This window comes from Aptenodytes patagonicus, chromosome 25, assembly GCF_965638725.1.
Source record: "Aptenodytes patagonicus chromosome 25, bAptPat1.pri.cur, whole genome shotgun sequence".
Classification (NCBI taxonomy): Eukaryota; Metazoa; Chordata; class Aves; order Sphenisciformes; family Spheniscidae; genus Aptenodytes; species Aptenodytes patagonicus.
In genome coordinates this window covers 6,110,853-6,127,475 of record NC_134973.1, presented here as the reverse complement: position 1 = coordinate 6,127,475, position 16,623 = coordinate 6,110,853, and the positions used below count along the sequence as shown (strand labels likewise).

Here is a 16,623-nt window from a genome sequence, read left to right as displayed (position 1 = left end):
ATGACTCAATTACAAATTCAGAGTTAAATCTTCCCCCACAAGATGCCCCTCTCCACCCCTCTGACTGCTTCCAGTACTTTGAATGTTGAACACTTTCCAGGGATTTTTCGTGTGTTCAGGCTTACCCCATCCACTCTAGTTCAGACTAACTTAATCAGCCTCATTTTATTGCTAACTGCTGTAGCTTTACACCTCTAGAAAAAGCACTACTTAAATTATTGGCACCTGCCAAGCTCTCACCACGCTGCTTTCTCTGCCCCTGTGGGGGCAGGAGGAGAGAGGGCGGATCTGTTTAGTGCTCCCAGCCTTTATTTCTACCAAAAATGACAAATTATTAGAATGGTGGAAATTAGAAAAATGGCATTTAGGTAACAGACAAACCTCCCTCTTTTCTTCAGCGGCATCTGTTTAAAAGCAGATTTGGAAATGGAAGGTGGGGAAAAAACAGGGTAATCTGCTGAATGCCAAGAGCCGGGCAGGGGATCTCCCTGGAGGGGCAGGGGAGGGAAACAGTCCAGGGGATGCCCCGAGAGCAGCTCATCTGACACCCACATTGCTTGCACTGCAGAGCACTTGGGAGACACATCCCAGCAGCACCATGGCAGGGGCATGGCTGGGCAGAAACCATCAGGTTTGTTTTCACGCCAAAATGCTGCTGGAGCAGATCACCACTGCTGTGCAGGAGCTGGCCTGAGGTGCCAGGGTTTTGAGGGGAAAAGGGCTGTGAAGCTTGGAGAGCGGCAGGGAGGGCTTCCACCCCTGCACTGCCATGGGGTCAGAGCTCAGCTGTGCCCCAAAGAGCCCCCCGAGGGTCTCCTGGAGCTCAGAGCCCCCCATGAGGGCAGCCCCAGGGCTGGAGGTGCTGGGCACTCGGCCCCTGTGAGGGCAGCTCTCCAGCCCACGCAGCCCGCTGCTGACGGGGAGCACAAAAACATCGTCATATCCTTAATCACCAGCACAGCTGAGAAGGAGTGCAGGGGCCAGGCTGGGAGAGCTGGCGAGGGGGAGGAAGGACTCCCGTGGGAGCACGGGAAGGGGCTCTGCCTCTCCGCAGCCCCGTCCCCGCGAAGCTCATCCCTGCCCCAGCTGGGACAGCCCCGGGTCCCCCTCCCCGAGCAGGGACAGCCCCTTTCCCCACATCCCCTGTTGCCCCTGGGAGATTTGCTCCCGCCTCACCCCATGGCTGGTCGGCAGCACCGGGTAAGAGCTGCTCAGGCGCTCTGAGCCCCTGCCAAGGCTGTTGGGAATGGGCAGCACCACCCAGAAGAGCAGTCACTGCTCCGTGACTGGGCAGTCCCAGGGTCCCAGCTCTGCTCTCCCACCCCTCCACAGCACAGGGAGCCGGCTGGGAAGATAACAGGACCAGTGGGATGCCGCAGCCACAGCAATGAAAAGCAAAGGGAACACCCCAGGGAAACCAGGAGCCGGGGCACCACCTACATCTGTTTTAGAAATTACTTTATTGCACTAAAAAGGGGAAGTCATCTGTAAACAAACATTCCATTCAGGTATTAATATATTTTTTCACTCCAAAAATGCATCATTAAATCCAGCCACAGAAATATCAAAGCAGGAACAGTAGAAAAGAGCTATAGGGGAGGAAAGACCCAGCCAGGCCACAGTCTCAGCTCCCACACCGCCGTCCTGCCCATCACAGGCGTGGGGCTCACAGCAGCACGTCCCAGGGCTTGGCGGACAGCCACACACCACTCAACTCCAGCGAGGCAGCCCTGGGACAGGCGGGGGAGGGACAGCACAAGCCCCCAGGCTCTTCAGTCTGCCCCCAGGGCCAGCTCCAACCCAAGGAGCAGCCCAGGGCACTGCTCTCAGCATCCCCCCTCCCCAAACCCAAAGGCACACAGCTCTGCCATGGGGGATGCTTCACCCCCAACCCTCTCACAGAGTACCAAAAATCTTTGCCCAGCTCCTGTTCTTCCTCCTCTCACAGCCTGCTGGGTCCTCCCCACCCCCAGCAACGCCTGGGTCCCACCAGGCCCTTGCAGGCACAGCACCCTGGGGACCACAGCGCGCTGGGGAAGGGTACACGGGGCTGTCAGGCAGCAGCCAGCCAGGCAGGGTCCCCTTCCTGCCCCGGGTCTGCCCAGGGGCAGGATGTTCACTCCCGGCCCAGGGACATGGCCCATCTCCCCATCCCACCCTCCCCAGAGCCCCCGTCTGCCCCCAGGGCGAGCCTGGGCACTCAGGGGCCGGGAGCATCCCCCGTGTTGGCTCCTGGGGGAGCAGTAGGAAGCCTCAGGTGGGAAATCCTCTGCGGAGGGATGTGTCTGCTCCTTACATCCTGCATGGTTTGTTTTCAGCCACAAGCTCAACAAACAGCCACGATCACCCCAAATCCCCCCGACATGCAAACACCACGCTATCAGAACCATGCCTCGCGTACCTGAAACATATTTACAGACAGAAGTAAAACACGCTGGGAAAGATCAGCCTCAGATATAAATAGCCAACACTGAAATCTGCCATCTGCTGCAAAGGACAAGGAAGGAACATCAACTGCCACTGACAGAGGTTAACACAGAGGGACACGTGTGTGCGTGTGTCCATGCATGCTGCAACAGGCAGGGACAGGAGCACTGCAAATTCAGCTCCCTTCCACAGAAACATGCAGAGCCCAATGCACTGGGTAACACCACACCAAACAACAACAAGGCATCTGTTTTATCCACCTGCAGAAATGCCCTGACCGGCATTTCCCCCACTCCCAGTGCCTCCAGCCGGTCAACCAGGACGGCAGGGAGGGATGGGAAGGGGTGGGAGCACCCCACTCCACCCCAAAGGAAAACTGCAGAGGCAGGCCAGTCCCTTCGGGGAGCCGGGTCCTGCTGGGCACGGGGGCTTCGTGGCCCCACAGGAGATGTCTCTCCTGCCCAGTGGGTGCAGCTGCTCACAAGCCCACGAGCCTCCCACAGGCAAGGGAGGGCAGAGGGTACAGAAGCCTCAGCCACAGCCTGCCCCCCTGCCCAGCAACACCTGGGGATGTCCCCAGTGCCAACCAGACCACCAGCACTCAGGGAGAGCTACTCCTGTTGCCTCAGCTTTTGTCAGCAAGCACGTCTGCTGGGACACTGCCCGGGACCACCTGTGTGCCCAGGGCAAGGAATGCCAGGCCCACCCACGGCAGTGCCAGCCCCCGGCATCTCCCTCCTGCAGGCAGGGGACGGGCACAGGCAGCCTCCTGGATTTGGGCAAACTCAAAGCCCCTGAAGCTCCGTGAGCAGTTTCCCACAGCGGGTCAGCAGTGGGGGACACTGCTGGGGGTGTGCAGGGAGGGTGTCCCAGGAGGCTGCGGGTGTCGGACCAAGCCGACTTGCACATCTGTGCAGTCCTACAAAGAGTCCAGGAAAGGCTCAAAAACCACAAACCTGACTCATCCCCCAGGGTCACCCTCCCTTAGCCCACTCTTGGGTCACCTCTGCAGTATTTTCTCTGCAGTTTCCAAGACTAGAAACTTGTCTTTTAAATTAAAGCTGAGATTGATGCTATCACCTGACTCCAGGAGCTGGGGCTTTGAGAGAGGTGGCAGTAAGTATGCTACAGAGATCTACCCACCTCCAACGTTCATGCTGGCCAGCTGAAGACCACGGGCACCAGGAAGGGAAGAGCCCAGCAGGTGACATCCATCCTTCCCGGTGGAGACGGGGCCGGTGGCTCCCCACTTCCCACTGGGCTCCAGGAGATGCAGCCCCAGGAGGGAGCAGGGAGGGAGCAGAGGGGAGAGGCTGCGGCTGCCGGCCCTGCCTGCCCCACCGCAGGAGGGCTGGTGCTGGCAGAGCCCCACAGCAGCACTGCCCCCAGGGACCCCCACGCTCTGCCATGGCCCCATCCCTCCTCTGAGGGGCCCTTCCAAACCCTGCTCCAGCGAGGCCAGGGGACAGGGCTGGCCTCCTCCCCCTCATCCCAGCCCCACAGGCAGGCAGGCTCCCTCCGGGGCTGGCAGCAAGCGCCTACAGGCAGGACAGGAGGGTGGTGAGCGGCAGCTCCTTCTCCCCCAGCAGTGTGTCCCGCTTAAGGCTGCTGCCCTTGTTGACCACCTTGAGCTTCAGGGACATCTTCCTGGCATGGCCAGGGCCCAGCCCATCGAAGAAGAAGTCTTCATTGAAGACGGGGTTGCGGCTGTTCTTGACAATGGTGCTGCGCTGCTTCTGCAGCTTCCCAGGGTTGAGGCACAGCGAGACACAGCAGTTGATGCTGCGCAGGTCGACGAGGGCGTCGTAGAGGTCCTCAGCAGAGATGAGCCGCACACGCAGCCGGGCATTGGAGGGGTCGTACTCAGCGGCCAGGCGCAGGCTCCCACCCCGGCTGAGCTGCAGACTGTGCTCCCGGTCGCGGCCTGGCGGCAGGTCCAGGGGCAGCAGGGCAGCAGGCGGCTGCCCCCCAGCCGGGGTGCTCCTGCCACGGCGCTGGGCGCTGGGGCTGGTGTCAGCTGAGCTGTCGTCGGTGGACAGTGAGCTGTTGCGGGCTACCGAGTGCTTCAGCTTGATGACCTTGGACTGGCTCTCCTGGCTGAAGATCTTCAGCAGGGAGACAGAGCGGGAGAGCAGCGGGGAGCTGAAGGGCGAGGACTCGGCCGAGGAGCACGTGTCACTCTCACCACCGCTGAAGTAGCGGCCAGGGTGCATGAGGGCTGCGCCCAGGTCAGCGGGTGCCCGGGGCCTGCTCTCGCCATTGAGCTTGGCTCTGCGCTGGGCGCTAGGCGAGGTGGCTGGCGAGGGGCAGAGGCTGCTGTGCTCGCTGTGGAAGAGTGACTCTTTGCGCCGCGTGTGTGGGCTCTCCACCAGTGTGGCGAAGCCGTAGGAGGTCTGCGCCTTGGGCACGTAGGGCAGTGACATGGCTGTCTGCGCCTGCGGGTCTGCGTTGGTGCCGAAGCCCCCCTCGGCCGTCCAGTCCTCAGCACTCTCTATCTGGATGATGTGCCGGCCGGTGGCCCGCGGCCGGGGACGGCTGGATGGCCGGGGGCTGCGTGGGGGCTTGCGCCCAGCCAGGTCCTGCTCTGAGGCCGAGGGGCCCAGGGTGGGCACTGTGGGAGGCTCAGGGCCCTCTGTCTCAGCAGGTGCCACGCTCAGCTTGGGTGGGATGAAGAAGTCGGGGATCTTGTCGGGGGTGAGGACGTTGCTGTAGCGTGACCCCCGCGGGGACTCCTCTGGCCCTGCACCCCGAGACCCGCCGTTCTCTGCCACGCCACGTAGCCGCTCCAGGAGCCACATGTTGCCGCCGGGTGCAGGGCTGGAAAAGACCCGAGGGGCAACGCTGTCACCGGGGGCCAGGCACCGGCAGGGGCAGACCGGAGCCGTCAGCCCGGGGGGCAACCGGCAGCACCGAGAGACAGGGACCCACCAGCCCGGGGGGTTCGGGGAACAAGGATGGGAGGGAACCGGCCGCGCCGAGGGACACGGGGACCCGCCAGCCCGGGGGTGGGGGACGGGAAAGAACCGGCCGCGCCGAGGGACACGGACGCGAGGGACACGGACGCGAGGGACACGGACGCGAGGGACACGGACGCGGCGGCGCCGCCGGTCCCGAGCGATGGGACGGGATGGGACGGGACGGGGCGGCCGCGGCGCACGGGGAGCCGCTGCCGGCCGCGACGCGACGCGATGCCCGGACGGACCGACCGCCGCCGCGAGCGCGAAGTTGCCGGGAGCCGCCGCACCTGGAGCGGAGCCGCCGCCGCCGCCGCAGCCCGGGCGGGGCGGGTGCGGACGCGCTTTTATACGGCGGCGGCGGCGGCCCCGCTCCTTCCCCGCGCCGCCGCCGTAATCCTCCGAGCGCAGCGCCCCCGCATTTTCCCGCGCCGCGCCGCGCCCGGCCGGACCGGGACCGAGCCGGGACGAGCGGCTCCGGGGTGCTGATGCTCGGGGGGTGCGGGGGCCCGGCCCCGGGACACCCGGCCGCCTGCCCACGGGAGCGGCGGGGCTGGGATGGGACCGGGAGCGGGGAGCTCTGAGCCGGGAGCGGGACGGCAGCAGCCCCGTGCCCCCCCCAGCGCCCTCCTGCCCCGAGTGCGATCGGGGACCGAGGCCGGTGGGATGGAGCCGTTACCCCCCCCCCGGGCGCAGCTCGCTCTCCCCTCCGAGCTCTTGAGCTCGTCAAAGCGCTGAACAAAGCCAACAGCACTCCAAGGCGTCTCGGAGCTCAAGGACTCGCTGAGTGCATTAAGTGGTTTAATATCGTGGCTGGAGGAGTGGGGGGAGGCAGTGCCACATGTCACGCATTTCACAAGCACCTGGTGGGGACAGCGCTAGGCCCAGGTGGCACCGGGGGCACCGGGGGCAAAACGTCAGAAGGATCCATGGAGCATCACTGCAGGCCCCGGTGCTGCGGGGAGGCAGGAGGGGGGCAGGAGACTCAAACCAGTGTCATCGGCCCCAGTCCAGGTACTGTATGGATTTATAACCTTGGGGACAAGGATGCACCGAGCAGGACGGTGGCACAGATGGGGGCCAGCAGCTATTCCTCCCTGGTTGCTGCCCCGTGGATGCCATCAGGCTGCAAGGACAGCACCGTCATCCCACAGTGGTACAGGGCTGGGAATAATCACCAGAAAGGAGAGCCTGGCTTGGTGAGCTCCTTCAGCAGGAGCTGCTGCAGCCAGGCAGCGACTGTGAGCAGTGGGAGGTCTCAGCTCCCTCTGCATCCTGACTCCCAGCTGATAAAAAGAGAAGGACAGCTGTGCTGAGCCAGACCAAGGGCCAGCAGCCAGCTCTGCCAGCACCTGTGAAAGGTGGCAGGAGAGAAGGTCCCCAGGGCCTGGGGGAACAACCCTCCTCCCTCTCTGGAAGCGAATTGCCCTGCCCTCTCCCTGCACCCCCTGGTTTTGCCGCATGCCCCTCCGCCCGCTGTGCCCAGGCCTCTCCCAGCAGCGAGTGGGCGCTCCCTGGCAGGGCTAGCGCTCTGATTTATGGAGTTTCTTGGCACATTGCTCTGCCTGGCTGGGAGCAGTGGCTCTGAACAACTGTAGACCCTTACCAGGAGCGGGCCCCTCGGCATGGCTGCCTCTCACTGGCCACGGGAGTGGACCTGGGAAAAGCTGCTGGGACCCTCCAAATGAGGCGTGTGAGGAGCAGGAACCAGCCAGGACCTGGAGGGATCTGGGCAGGGATGTCTCAGGGGCAGCGGTGGGGAAGGGGGATGGTGGTGTCCTGGCTGGACCCTGGGCTCTGCACAGCAGGGTGCTGAGTCCTGGGTCCTGTGGCAGGGAAGAGGGCGGATGGAGCCCCGGAGAGGAGGATGAGGCTCACGGGAAGGGGAAGCTGGTGAACAAAAGGCTGGTGTTTGCCTTTCCTCCACCCTGCACAACGGTGGGTAAACAAGGTGCAGAAATGGTTGAGGTCCCTTGAGATAACAAAGAACGCTGGAGCTGGGCCAGCCCTGCCTGCTCAGCTTGGGACCAGCCGTCTCTGGGGCATGGAGGGGAGCAGGGTGCTCAGAGCTGCCTGCTGCCTGCACTGAGCTTGTCTGGGCACAGCTCAAGGCAGGGCTTCCAGGTTTGAGGCAGAAGACGAGCTGCAGTGGTCGGGCAGAGATGCTGAGGTCCTGAATGCCCCAGTTCCCAGTGAAGGGACAGCAGGAGAGACCCAGCGCTCACGGCAGGAGCTGGCACGGGCGCTTGCATCTCCAGCACCTCAGGAGCATGGGCTGTGCCAGAGGCATCCCTTCCTGGCAGCGCAGGCAGGGGCTGCAGCCAGCCCTGCTGCCAGCATGGTGCTGCCAGAGACCAGCGCTCACCTGTGGCACTGCGCTGCCACAGCCACTGTGTGTGGCAGGAGCTGCTGGACTCAGACCAGAAACTGGCAGAGAACAAACAGTCGCAGGGCCAGCAGAAAACAAGGTTTCCAGGGCCTCCAAAACAGGCTCTGGACCCTCACTTGGCACCCAGGAGCGTGGAGCCGGGAGGGGTGCCTTTCCTCGCCTGCCTCCCCCTCATCCAGGGCTCTCCATGGATCCAGGCAGCATGGGATGCCAGGAGGGGACAGCTCTCCGGGCTCCAGAGCCACCTCCCCAGGCAGCGTGGCAGGGAACTGGGCAAGGGCTGGGCAGGATGGACAGGGGTCCCTCGTGCTGGGCTGGAGGCTGCTGGAGGCGTGCGGTGCCTGGTAAGGCCTGGGCATGGCACCGCCAGCAAGCGATGCCTGGCTGGGGACACTGGCAGGGCTGGGGACACTGGCAGGGCTAGGGATGCGGCTGGCGAAGCCGGCAGTGTGCTACCACCTGCTGGAAGCTGGGAAGGAGAGAGCCCCACAAGGGGAAGGGGCTGGCGCCAGGACCCCGGGATCCTGGGGCATGCGCTGAGCCCCCGCCACAGCCCCTCTGGGACAGGAAAGCTGCACACATCTCTTCTCCAGCTGGTTAGTTAATTTCATGAAACTTGCTGGAGCCAATGTCAGAGACTCTTACCCCTCTGTCCAGGAAAACTGAACTGGGCAGTGTTCGTTGTCAGCACGTTTGGAGACAGACAGAGGTTGGTCAGCGAGATCCCCAAGGCCCTGGGAGAGCAAGGAGGCCATGTCCCCCTGCAGTTGCTCTTCTGTGGCTTCCAAACCTTCCCAAAACACCTCAGCCTCCCCACCATCACACGGTCTGAAGAAGCAGTGCTGAGAGGCAAGTTGCTCTCCCTTTCAGCCTGACGTTAACTCTGGAGCCTACAGACTGCTACTCTAAACACACTAGCAGCTGCCAGCGGTTTCAGCACGTGTGCCGCTATCTACCTGCTTCATTTCACCATCGCCCAGCCCCAGCCTCCTGCGGGCCCCTCCTCCCTCACTCTCCTCTCACCCCTAGCCCAGTGAGGACCAGTCTGGGGCAGAGCCGCACTGGGGGTGCAGAGCACACAGAAAGAAATCCAGTTTCAGATGGGAGCACTCCCTGGTGCTCTGACTGCATTATTAACATCCATACTTAATAAAGGCCTCATATTTGTTTTGTTTTTTGCTTCAAGAACACTGCTGTGCGGCTCCCAGCTGGCCTCCCCCCGCGGGTTCCTGCCCTCATGCTGGGCAGCCATGGGGCACTGCCCCACAGTGGGACCGTCTCAAGGAGGGTCCCCGAGACCCCATGCAGCGGCCCTGCAGCCCAGGGCAGGGGGGAGTAAAGCCCCCCACACCCCACGGCCGTCGGCACCACACACCAGCCTCAACCAATGCAGTTAAACCCCTAAAATAAATACCCCACCAGCCCTTCAGGAACCTCACAGCAGCATCGGGGGGCCAGGGGGCCAGGGCAGAGCCAGCAGCAGCCGGTGAAAAGCGTGGGCTCATTCTCCACAGCAAAAGAAGTAAGTCTGGGCTCTCGCTGCCTTTTCCTGCCTCTGCTATTGAGGGAACAGCGCAATTATCTTTGCAGATGCATTACTACATGACAAAAAATAGCAGCTGAGATGGAAGCGCTGCATCCCTGTAGGTATTCAACTATCAATGGAAAATTACACATTCATTACTGGGCTTTATTTAGGGGCTTATTTTATTCATTGACTCAGCCAGCACCCAGCAGCCCCGTCCTGGGAGGGGCCGTCCCCAGCAAGGGGCAGAGGGTGCCAGGGTGACCCTGCTCCCCGAGGTGGGTGCCGACGGCGCAGTGGCAGCACTGGGCACATGGGCAGAGCTGGGCAGGCCGCCAGCACCCACCTGGGACAGGCCGGGTGGAGGGGACCTGGCAGGACCCTGGAGCCAGCCAGTGCCAGGGCTGGTGCCGGACCCGCCGGGGAGGCTGCTGCTGCCCACCCAGTGCACGTGCCCTGCAGTTCACAGCCTGGCCGCGCTGCCAGCTCAGAAAGCCTCCCACTGCCAGGCTCCAGCAGCATTGGGGCAGCCTTCTCCTGTCTCCACCGATTCCAGCCAAGCACCTTTTCTAGCTGCCGGCAGCACTGCACAGCCAGGAGCTGCAGCCAGGCCCACTGCAGGGCTCTTGCTCCGCCGGCCGCCATGTTCATTAACGGGAGATGAATGGCAGCTCAGCTCCGGGCTGCTCAGTGCTAGCCCGGCTGTGACAAGAGCCAGACGAGGCCTCACCAGGGGGCTCTGAGGCGAGCGGCCACATCCTGCCCCCGGCCAGAGGTGGGACGTGAGCCCGCAGGCAGCGGGAGCAGGCAGGGCGGGGAGATGCTGGGTGCAGGGAAGAGATGCCGTGCAGGACCAGTGCCCCAGGGCCAAGCCCTGGGTGCTGCAGCCCCCTCCCAGAGCTGGGGGGACAGGGGAGGTGACCCACGTGCAGAAGGGGACAGGGTGACCCAGGGAGGCTTGAGGGGCAGAGCCAAGTGTGACCGGCCAGGATGGGACCGGCTGCCACTGCCAACATGGGACTGTTCAGGACCTGGTGGTGATGGAGATGCCGTCCCAGCACCCTCTGCATCCCTGGCCCCATCAAACCCCCACACGCAGGAGCCAGCAGCAGCAGCCCCATCCCAGCACCGTGCCCGGGGACGGCACAAACAACTGGGGCACCTTGGTCATTTCCATGTTTAATTAGAAATGTATTCCAAACCACGAACCCACGCCAAGCGCCAGACACGCTGGAGAAGGGGCCGTGTATGCCGTAAAAACCTGCCAAAGCCCCGAGCCGGCCGGGGGTGGTCCCTGGAGCCTGTGGGACACCTCTCCTCCCGGCAGCCCCAGCCTTGTGAGCCAGTGCCCGTAGCTCACCCCTGCCCTGCGACTTCCCTACCGCAGCTTTGTCCTGGCCCCAGCCTCGGGAGGGCTGTGGGGACTCGGGGCCTCCGGGAGCCTCGCACGGCAGCCACTCCTGGGGAGAATCCAGCTGGAAATGGGGGAGCGACAAACACATCCAGCAGCACCAGCCTCCAAGAAACATTTGTGCCCAGCCCCACAGGCAGAGCCAAGCTGGGGGCTACAGGCCCCGCTGAGCAGGGACCCCATGGATGGAGGCACCCCCTGAATGTCCTGGCAGAGAAGGGGGACCAAGGTGGGGAGCTGGGTCCCGAGCAGCAGTGCTGGGCCAGAGGCATGGCTCTGTGGGCAAGGGGCTGGTCCCCCAGCTGCCCCTCATGTACCTATGCACGCACACACAGAGATGCACACACACATACACACACACACACATGCGCACACCAAGCCTGCTCGCCCCATCCCACCCAAGGAGCCCTGGGACGAGGCTCCTGGCACCAGCCCCGACCCTGTTTGTTCCGTCATCACCCAGACACCAATTCCGTGTGCCGGGATGGAGCCAGTGCTGGGGGCCACAGCGCTGGGCAGCCAGGGCCAGTGGTACCAGCAGCTCAACAAGCCTCGCACAGGCAGGGCTCCCAGGCAGGAGGATGACAGGGCAGCCCCACAGTGATGCCCACCCAGGCCCCCTCCCATCGCTGGGGCGAACCGGGGGCAGCCCTGGGCAGGAGCAGGCAGCACTACCTGAACTGGGTTCGAGCCCCGTCCCTCTCGGCGAGGGCACACGCCAGCTCCCACCCCAGCAGCGTTTCACCTCTACGCGTGGAATAAACATCTTTGTGTTCGGATGGGCAAGGGGCCCCATGTGGATAATGGAGGGGAGGCAGTGGGGAGCGGGGGGTGTTCAGGGCCAGGGACTGAGGTGCCCCGCTGGGAACGGGAATGGAGAGCCCGACCCTGGGGGGGGGCTTTGCCTCCCCCAGAGGCCAGGCACAACTGGAGGAAGGGAGAGCAGAGGGGCTCCAGCTTTGCCCTGGGGCTGGGGCGAATCCGGTGCCAGGGGAGTGAGTCGGGGGCTCACATACCCCCCGGCATCACTGCTTCCTCCGGACAACCTGGCGGAGGTGCAGCTCGCTCTCTGCAGCCACGATGGGCTGCTCGTTCTGCCGGTGGTGGCTGATGAGGTGGCTGATGCTCTCAAACAGCACGTCCTTGGTCCTTACCTGGGAGCCAGGGGACACAGCGGTCCTGAACCCAGGAAAGCTGCCTCCCACACAGGGTTCCTGTGCAACTCCCCGGCGCCTGCCCCTCCCCGCGGACGTCTCCCCCAGCATCCCTTCCCACCCTGCCCTTACCCCCATTCCCCATCGCCCATCCCACACCCTGCCCTTACCACGCCCTCGGGATCCACCAGCAGCAGGTGCTTGGGCTGCCCACTGTGCATGCCAGTCAGCACGTACTGCCCCGGGTTGGTGAGGCTGTCCCGCACCAGGAAGTCCCCATCCGTCTGCAGGAGCCTCTCGGCGTCCCGCCGGCTCATCTTCCCATGGTACCACGGCTCCCGCCTGAGCTGCTCCTCCGTGGGGGCGATGGGGGCTTTCCGCGTGGGGGGGCTCGGCCACTGGTCCTCGATGGGGGGGCTGGTGTCGCCCCCAGCAATGCACTCGTGGAGCTTCAGGGCATCCTCGAACGGCCCTGCAGGAGCCAGGGAGTGTGGAGCATCACCCCCCCGGGGCATGAAGCATGGCTGGGGCGCGGCAGGGACAGAGATGGGCCGAGCAGTGGCAGCAGGACCCAGGGTTATTGCCGGACCCACCTCCAGGCCAGACCCTGCTGCGCCACAGCCACCCTGGACATGACGCTGCGCCTGCGCCTAGGCACGGAGGGGACAGTGCCCCCCTGCACCGGCACAGCTGCCCCCTCCATGCGACCAGGCAGGGTGGGCAGACGGGGTTCCCACCCGCAGCCCTTCCCCAAGCACAGCCCTGCTGCCCCGGCAAGGGCAGGCGAGGATGGGGCCCTGACTTATGGCTACCCAGCCCCCAGCACGGTGCTGCTCTGGGTTCAGCCAGCACAGGCACCGCTGGGGCTGCGGCACACGGCTGGGCAACCCGTCGGCATGGCTCGGCCTCTCTGCAGCAGGTCCTGTGCCAGACCCCCAGACCGGTGGCTTACTCATATCAAAGAGGTCCTTTTTGGGGCTCTCCTCTGGCGCCCCGCGAGCTGCCACCTCCGGCTCCCAGGCATCCAGGCTCTGCGTGTTCACGTACATATGCTCCTCGTAGTCCCGTGGCCCCAGGGGGTGGCCGTCTGCCTGCAGGTACCCATCGCAGGGCTGGCCTGCGAGGACCAGGCATCACCACCAGCCCGGGCAGGGCAGAGCTGTGGGGACCCCTGCTCACAGTCCTGGGGTGCCCCCTGCGGTGGTACCCACCCTGGCTCTCCAGGTCCCACGGTGGCCCTGGCTGGCTGCTCTGGTCTCGCCTGGCTGCAAACCCGCCCTGGGGAGAGGAAACAGCGAGAATGTCAGGGGGACCTGCCTGGGACCCCCACGGCAGGGCCGGCAGTGGCCCCAGGGGCTCACCTGGCTGGCAGGGCCGGAGCTGGAGGGCTGAGTGCGGACGTGCCCCAGGATTGTGCCGTGCCGGAGCCGGGAGTCGATCAGTCCCCCCGGGGGTGGCTCCTTCCCCGGGATGCTGTTGTAGTAATCATGCTCTGCCACCTCCTCGTCCTCCCCCCAGGCCGACTCCTCCACACCCAGTGCCCTGCAGCAGGGACGGGTGAGCTGGGGACACCCTGCCTGGCTCAGACCCCTCCCCACACCCGGCAGGGATGGGGGCTCCCAGAGTGACCCCCAGCCAGGGGACGCGCCTGGGACAGGGGGTGCGGGGCTGTGCAGGGCCCCCCGCCCCCCTACCTGTCCGGGGGTGCCACCACCTTGGGGGGGCTGTGCAGGTACTGCTTGAAGCGCAGCTCGAAGGCCTGTCCCACCGTGCTGATGACGCTCTGCGCCAGCCCCTCGCAGCACTCCAGGATGTGACAGGCTGCAGACAGACAGACAGACAGCTCGAGCGTTTCCCCCACGCTCTCATCACCCCACCGGGACCACCCTGAGCCGCCCCTTGTGCCCCCCACGAGGGATCCCCTCCTCCAGCCTTCATCCCCCAGCGCATCCCTCCTCTTCCACAGAGCTCCCGGGCGCAGGGGCCAGCGTCACCTCTCTGGTTGATGGGGTCCTTGGCAACGTAGGCGACGTAGTCTGTGGTGTCCTGGGGGCAGAGGGGGAGCTCAGGGCCTGCGTCCCACTGCCATGCAGGGGGCAGGGCTGGGGCCGCTGGGGCGAGGGGACGGGCTTGGCCCCAGCCCCACATCCTGCCCCGGGGCCAGGCTGCCCTGCAGTTTGGCTCAGCCATAGGATGGGCAGCCCCCGTCCCCGCTGCCCCCGAGGGACCGCAGCCAGGGGAGGGCTGGGGCGTGCGTGCCTCACCGTGTCCCCGCCGGAGGCAAAGGAGATGGATTGCATGTGGTGGTTGGCGATGATCTGCAGGGGGAACACAGCCCATGGGGCGGTTAGCGCGGGGGCCGCCAGCCCCCTGGTTCGTGGCGGGAGGCAGAGGGCTGGGAGGTGGCAGGTGGCAGGGCCACGTCCCCAGGGACGGCTCTCACCTGGCGTGTGGTGGGGATCATGAGGTTCAGCCCATCAACGGAGATGTTGACAGCGATGCTCATGCCAGCAAAGCGGAGGTTGCTCTTGCCCAGGATGGAGAAGAGGGCTTTGTTGGGAGCCTGACCGGGGGAGAGGAGCATGGGGGTGATGCAGCTCCCCAGGACCAGGTTTCCTGGGATGAAGGTGGCAAAGAAGGGTGCCCCAAGAGACCCCAGGTTCTACCCCACAAACTGGGCAGGCACCCCCAGCGCCCTGTCCTGCAGCCCTGGCTTGCCCCAGGAAGGAGCCCAGGGAGGGACGGGCTGGGTGGAAACTCACCTTCTTCTTCCAGATGCCCTTCACGCCCGGCACCGCCTCGTACAGTCTGTTGATGGCTTCCCTGCAAGCCACAGCCCCCGGACAGGTTACTGCTGCAGACCCCCGGCCCCTTCCCGGCCACCTCCCTGCCTGCAGCTCTGCAGGGTCTGGGGGCATCAGCCCCCGCAGCCCCAGGCGCCGCAGTGTCCCCGCAGCACTGCCCCACGTCACGGGCCTGCAGTACGTAATCCCAGTTGGGGCCACCTCCCTTCTCCTCTTTCTGCCCATTGATCCGCAGCAGTGCCCTTCGTCCACATCCCTGTGTGTGGGGTGGATCCCGCAGGGCAGAGCTCCCCCAGACCATGGCCCTGTGTCCCCCCCTCTCCGCAGGGCCCTAGGAAAGGGGAGCACCCAGGGCTGCCGGGTGGCAGCGGGGTGCAGGAGAGCGGGACCGTACCTGGTGACCTGTGTCCGGGTGTTGAAGTCGAGGGACCTCATGGAGCGCAGCACCTCGATGCACCCCATATACTGCGGGGGGGGGGGGAGGGGGCAACGGTCAGAGCAGCCTCCTCTGGCCACCACCACCAGCCCAGGGCAGGTGATGGAGAGGTGGCCGGGTGTCAGTGAGAAGGGCCCCTTCGATGACAGCTCCAGGGCTCTCACCCCAACGCACGGCACCCTTTCACTCTCCACCCCAAAATGCCCCATCGCATGCCCAGCCCCTGTGCTGAGACCCGACAAACTCATCTGCGTGCTATGGCTTGTGCCGCCCTCATAGGGGCTGGCTGCCGCTGGGTCCTGGGGCTGGCTCCCCGGCACAGAAAGCCCCCCCGGGCCCCCGGCCTGTCCCAGGCTGGTTCGGGAGGCTGTGCCGTCCCTCCCAGGATGCGCCCGACAACGCGGGCAGCGTAACGGGGCCGGGCTGCCTGTGATGGGGCGAGGGGGCCGCAGGCTGCGTGTGCCGGGGGTGGCTGCCCAGGACACCCGCCGGGCCGGATCCCGACCCCGTCCCCTTGGCCGCGGTCACGACACTGCTCGGCACCGCGGACTCCCGCGACGCCCGTCCCAGGTCAGGTCCCGCGGGAGCCTGGGGACGCGGCCGCAGCCCTCGGCGGCCCAGCCTGCCTTGGGGCAGCCGGGGGGACCCGAACCGGGGGGCTCTGCCCGCAGCCGTCGGGAGGAGCGGGCAGACCCGCCGAGCCCCGGCCCGGCGGCGATGGGTGTCCCCGGCCGCCCGCTGCCCCGGACACGCGTGGGGCCGGGGGCTTCGCGCCCTCCCGCGCCGGGTCGGGTCGGGCTCCGGCTCCGGCGGGACTTACCCGGACGATGTAGGAGACGCCGGGCCCCAGCACCCGCTCGTCGGGGTGCAGCCAGCCCTGCGCCGGCTTGCGGATGAAGCTGCCCTTGCGGCTCCACTCCTCCCCGCCCGGCCGGGCCGCCTCCGCCCGCGCCGCCCGTCCCGCCGCCCCCGCCGCCCCCCGCGGCCGCCCGCCGGCCGGCAGCGAGCAGGGCGCGGCGCAAAGCGGCTCGCAGACGCCCAGCACGGCGGCCAGCGCCGAGGGGGCCCCCGCCGCCGCGGCGCCGCCCGCCCGGGCCGGCGCGGAGAGCTCCCGGCCGGCGCCGGCGGGGCCGCGGCCGAGGAAGCCGGCGGGGCCGGGGAACTTCCACTGCGGCATCCGCGGCAGCAGCGCGCAGAAGGTGGTGCCGGGCTCGGGCTCCTCGCCCGCCGCGGGGCAGGGCCCGGGGGCCGGCGACGGCATGGGGGCGGTCAGCGGCTCGTCGCGGAAGCGGTCATACTTGGGCTCCGGGAGCATGCCCGGGGCCGCGCTCCGCTCCGCCGCCGCCGCTCTGCTGCCGCCGCGCCGGCTCCCGCCCCCCGCCCGCTCCCCCGGGGCCGCGCCGCGCTGATGTCATGGTGCGAGCGCTCCGCCGCCCGCCCCGGCCCCCCCCGGCCGCCAGCGCATCCCCCGCCCCCAGGCCATGCTGGACCCGCGGCCGCCCCGGCCGCCAGAGCATCCCCCG

The 16,623-nt window shown here is 66.0% G+C and overlaps 2 protein-coding genes across 2 annotated transcripts; both read right to left on the bottom strand.

The window, feature by feature from the left end:
- Positions 1-2,199: 2,199 nt before the first annotated feature.
- Positions 2,200-5,682, bottom strand: C2CD4C (C2 calcium dependent domain containing 4C). The gene is made up of 2 exons (XM_076359207.1): positions 5,672-5,682; positions 2,200-5,244 (listed from the first exon to the last, which is right to left on the bottom strand). Exon 2 carries the CDS (start codon positions 5,223-5,225, stop codon positions 3,966-3,968), a length of 1,260 nt encoding a protein of 419 aa, XP_076215322.1. The 5' UTR covers positions 5,226-5,244; positions 5,672-5,682; the 3' UTR covers positions 2,200-3,965.
- A 4,779-nt stretch (positions 5,683-10,461) lies between these two features.
- Positions 10,462-16,515, bottom strand: SHC2 (SHC adaptor protein 2). The gene is given in 13 exon segments (XM_076359541.1): positions 10,462-11,860; positions 12,031-12,332; positions 12,813-12,977; positions 13,072-13,138; positions 13,222-13,402; positions 13,555-13,681; positions 13,855-13,906; positions 14,125-14,178; positions 14,304-14,423; positions 14,623-14,683; positions 15,059-15,129; positions 15,921-16,442; positions 16,444-16,515. Coding segments are annotated over 13 exon segments (1,923 nt in total). The 3' UTR covers positions 10,462-11,731.
- Positions 16,516-16,623: the final 108 nt, after the last annotated feature.

Coding starts and splice junctions, on each gene's coding strand:
- C2CD4C (XM_076359207.1), bottom strand. CDS start 5,225: ATGTGGCTCCTGGAGCGGCTACGTGGCGTGGCAGAGAACGGCGGGTCT.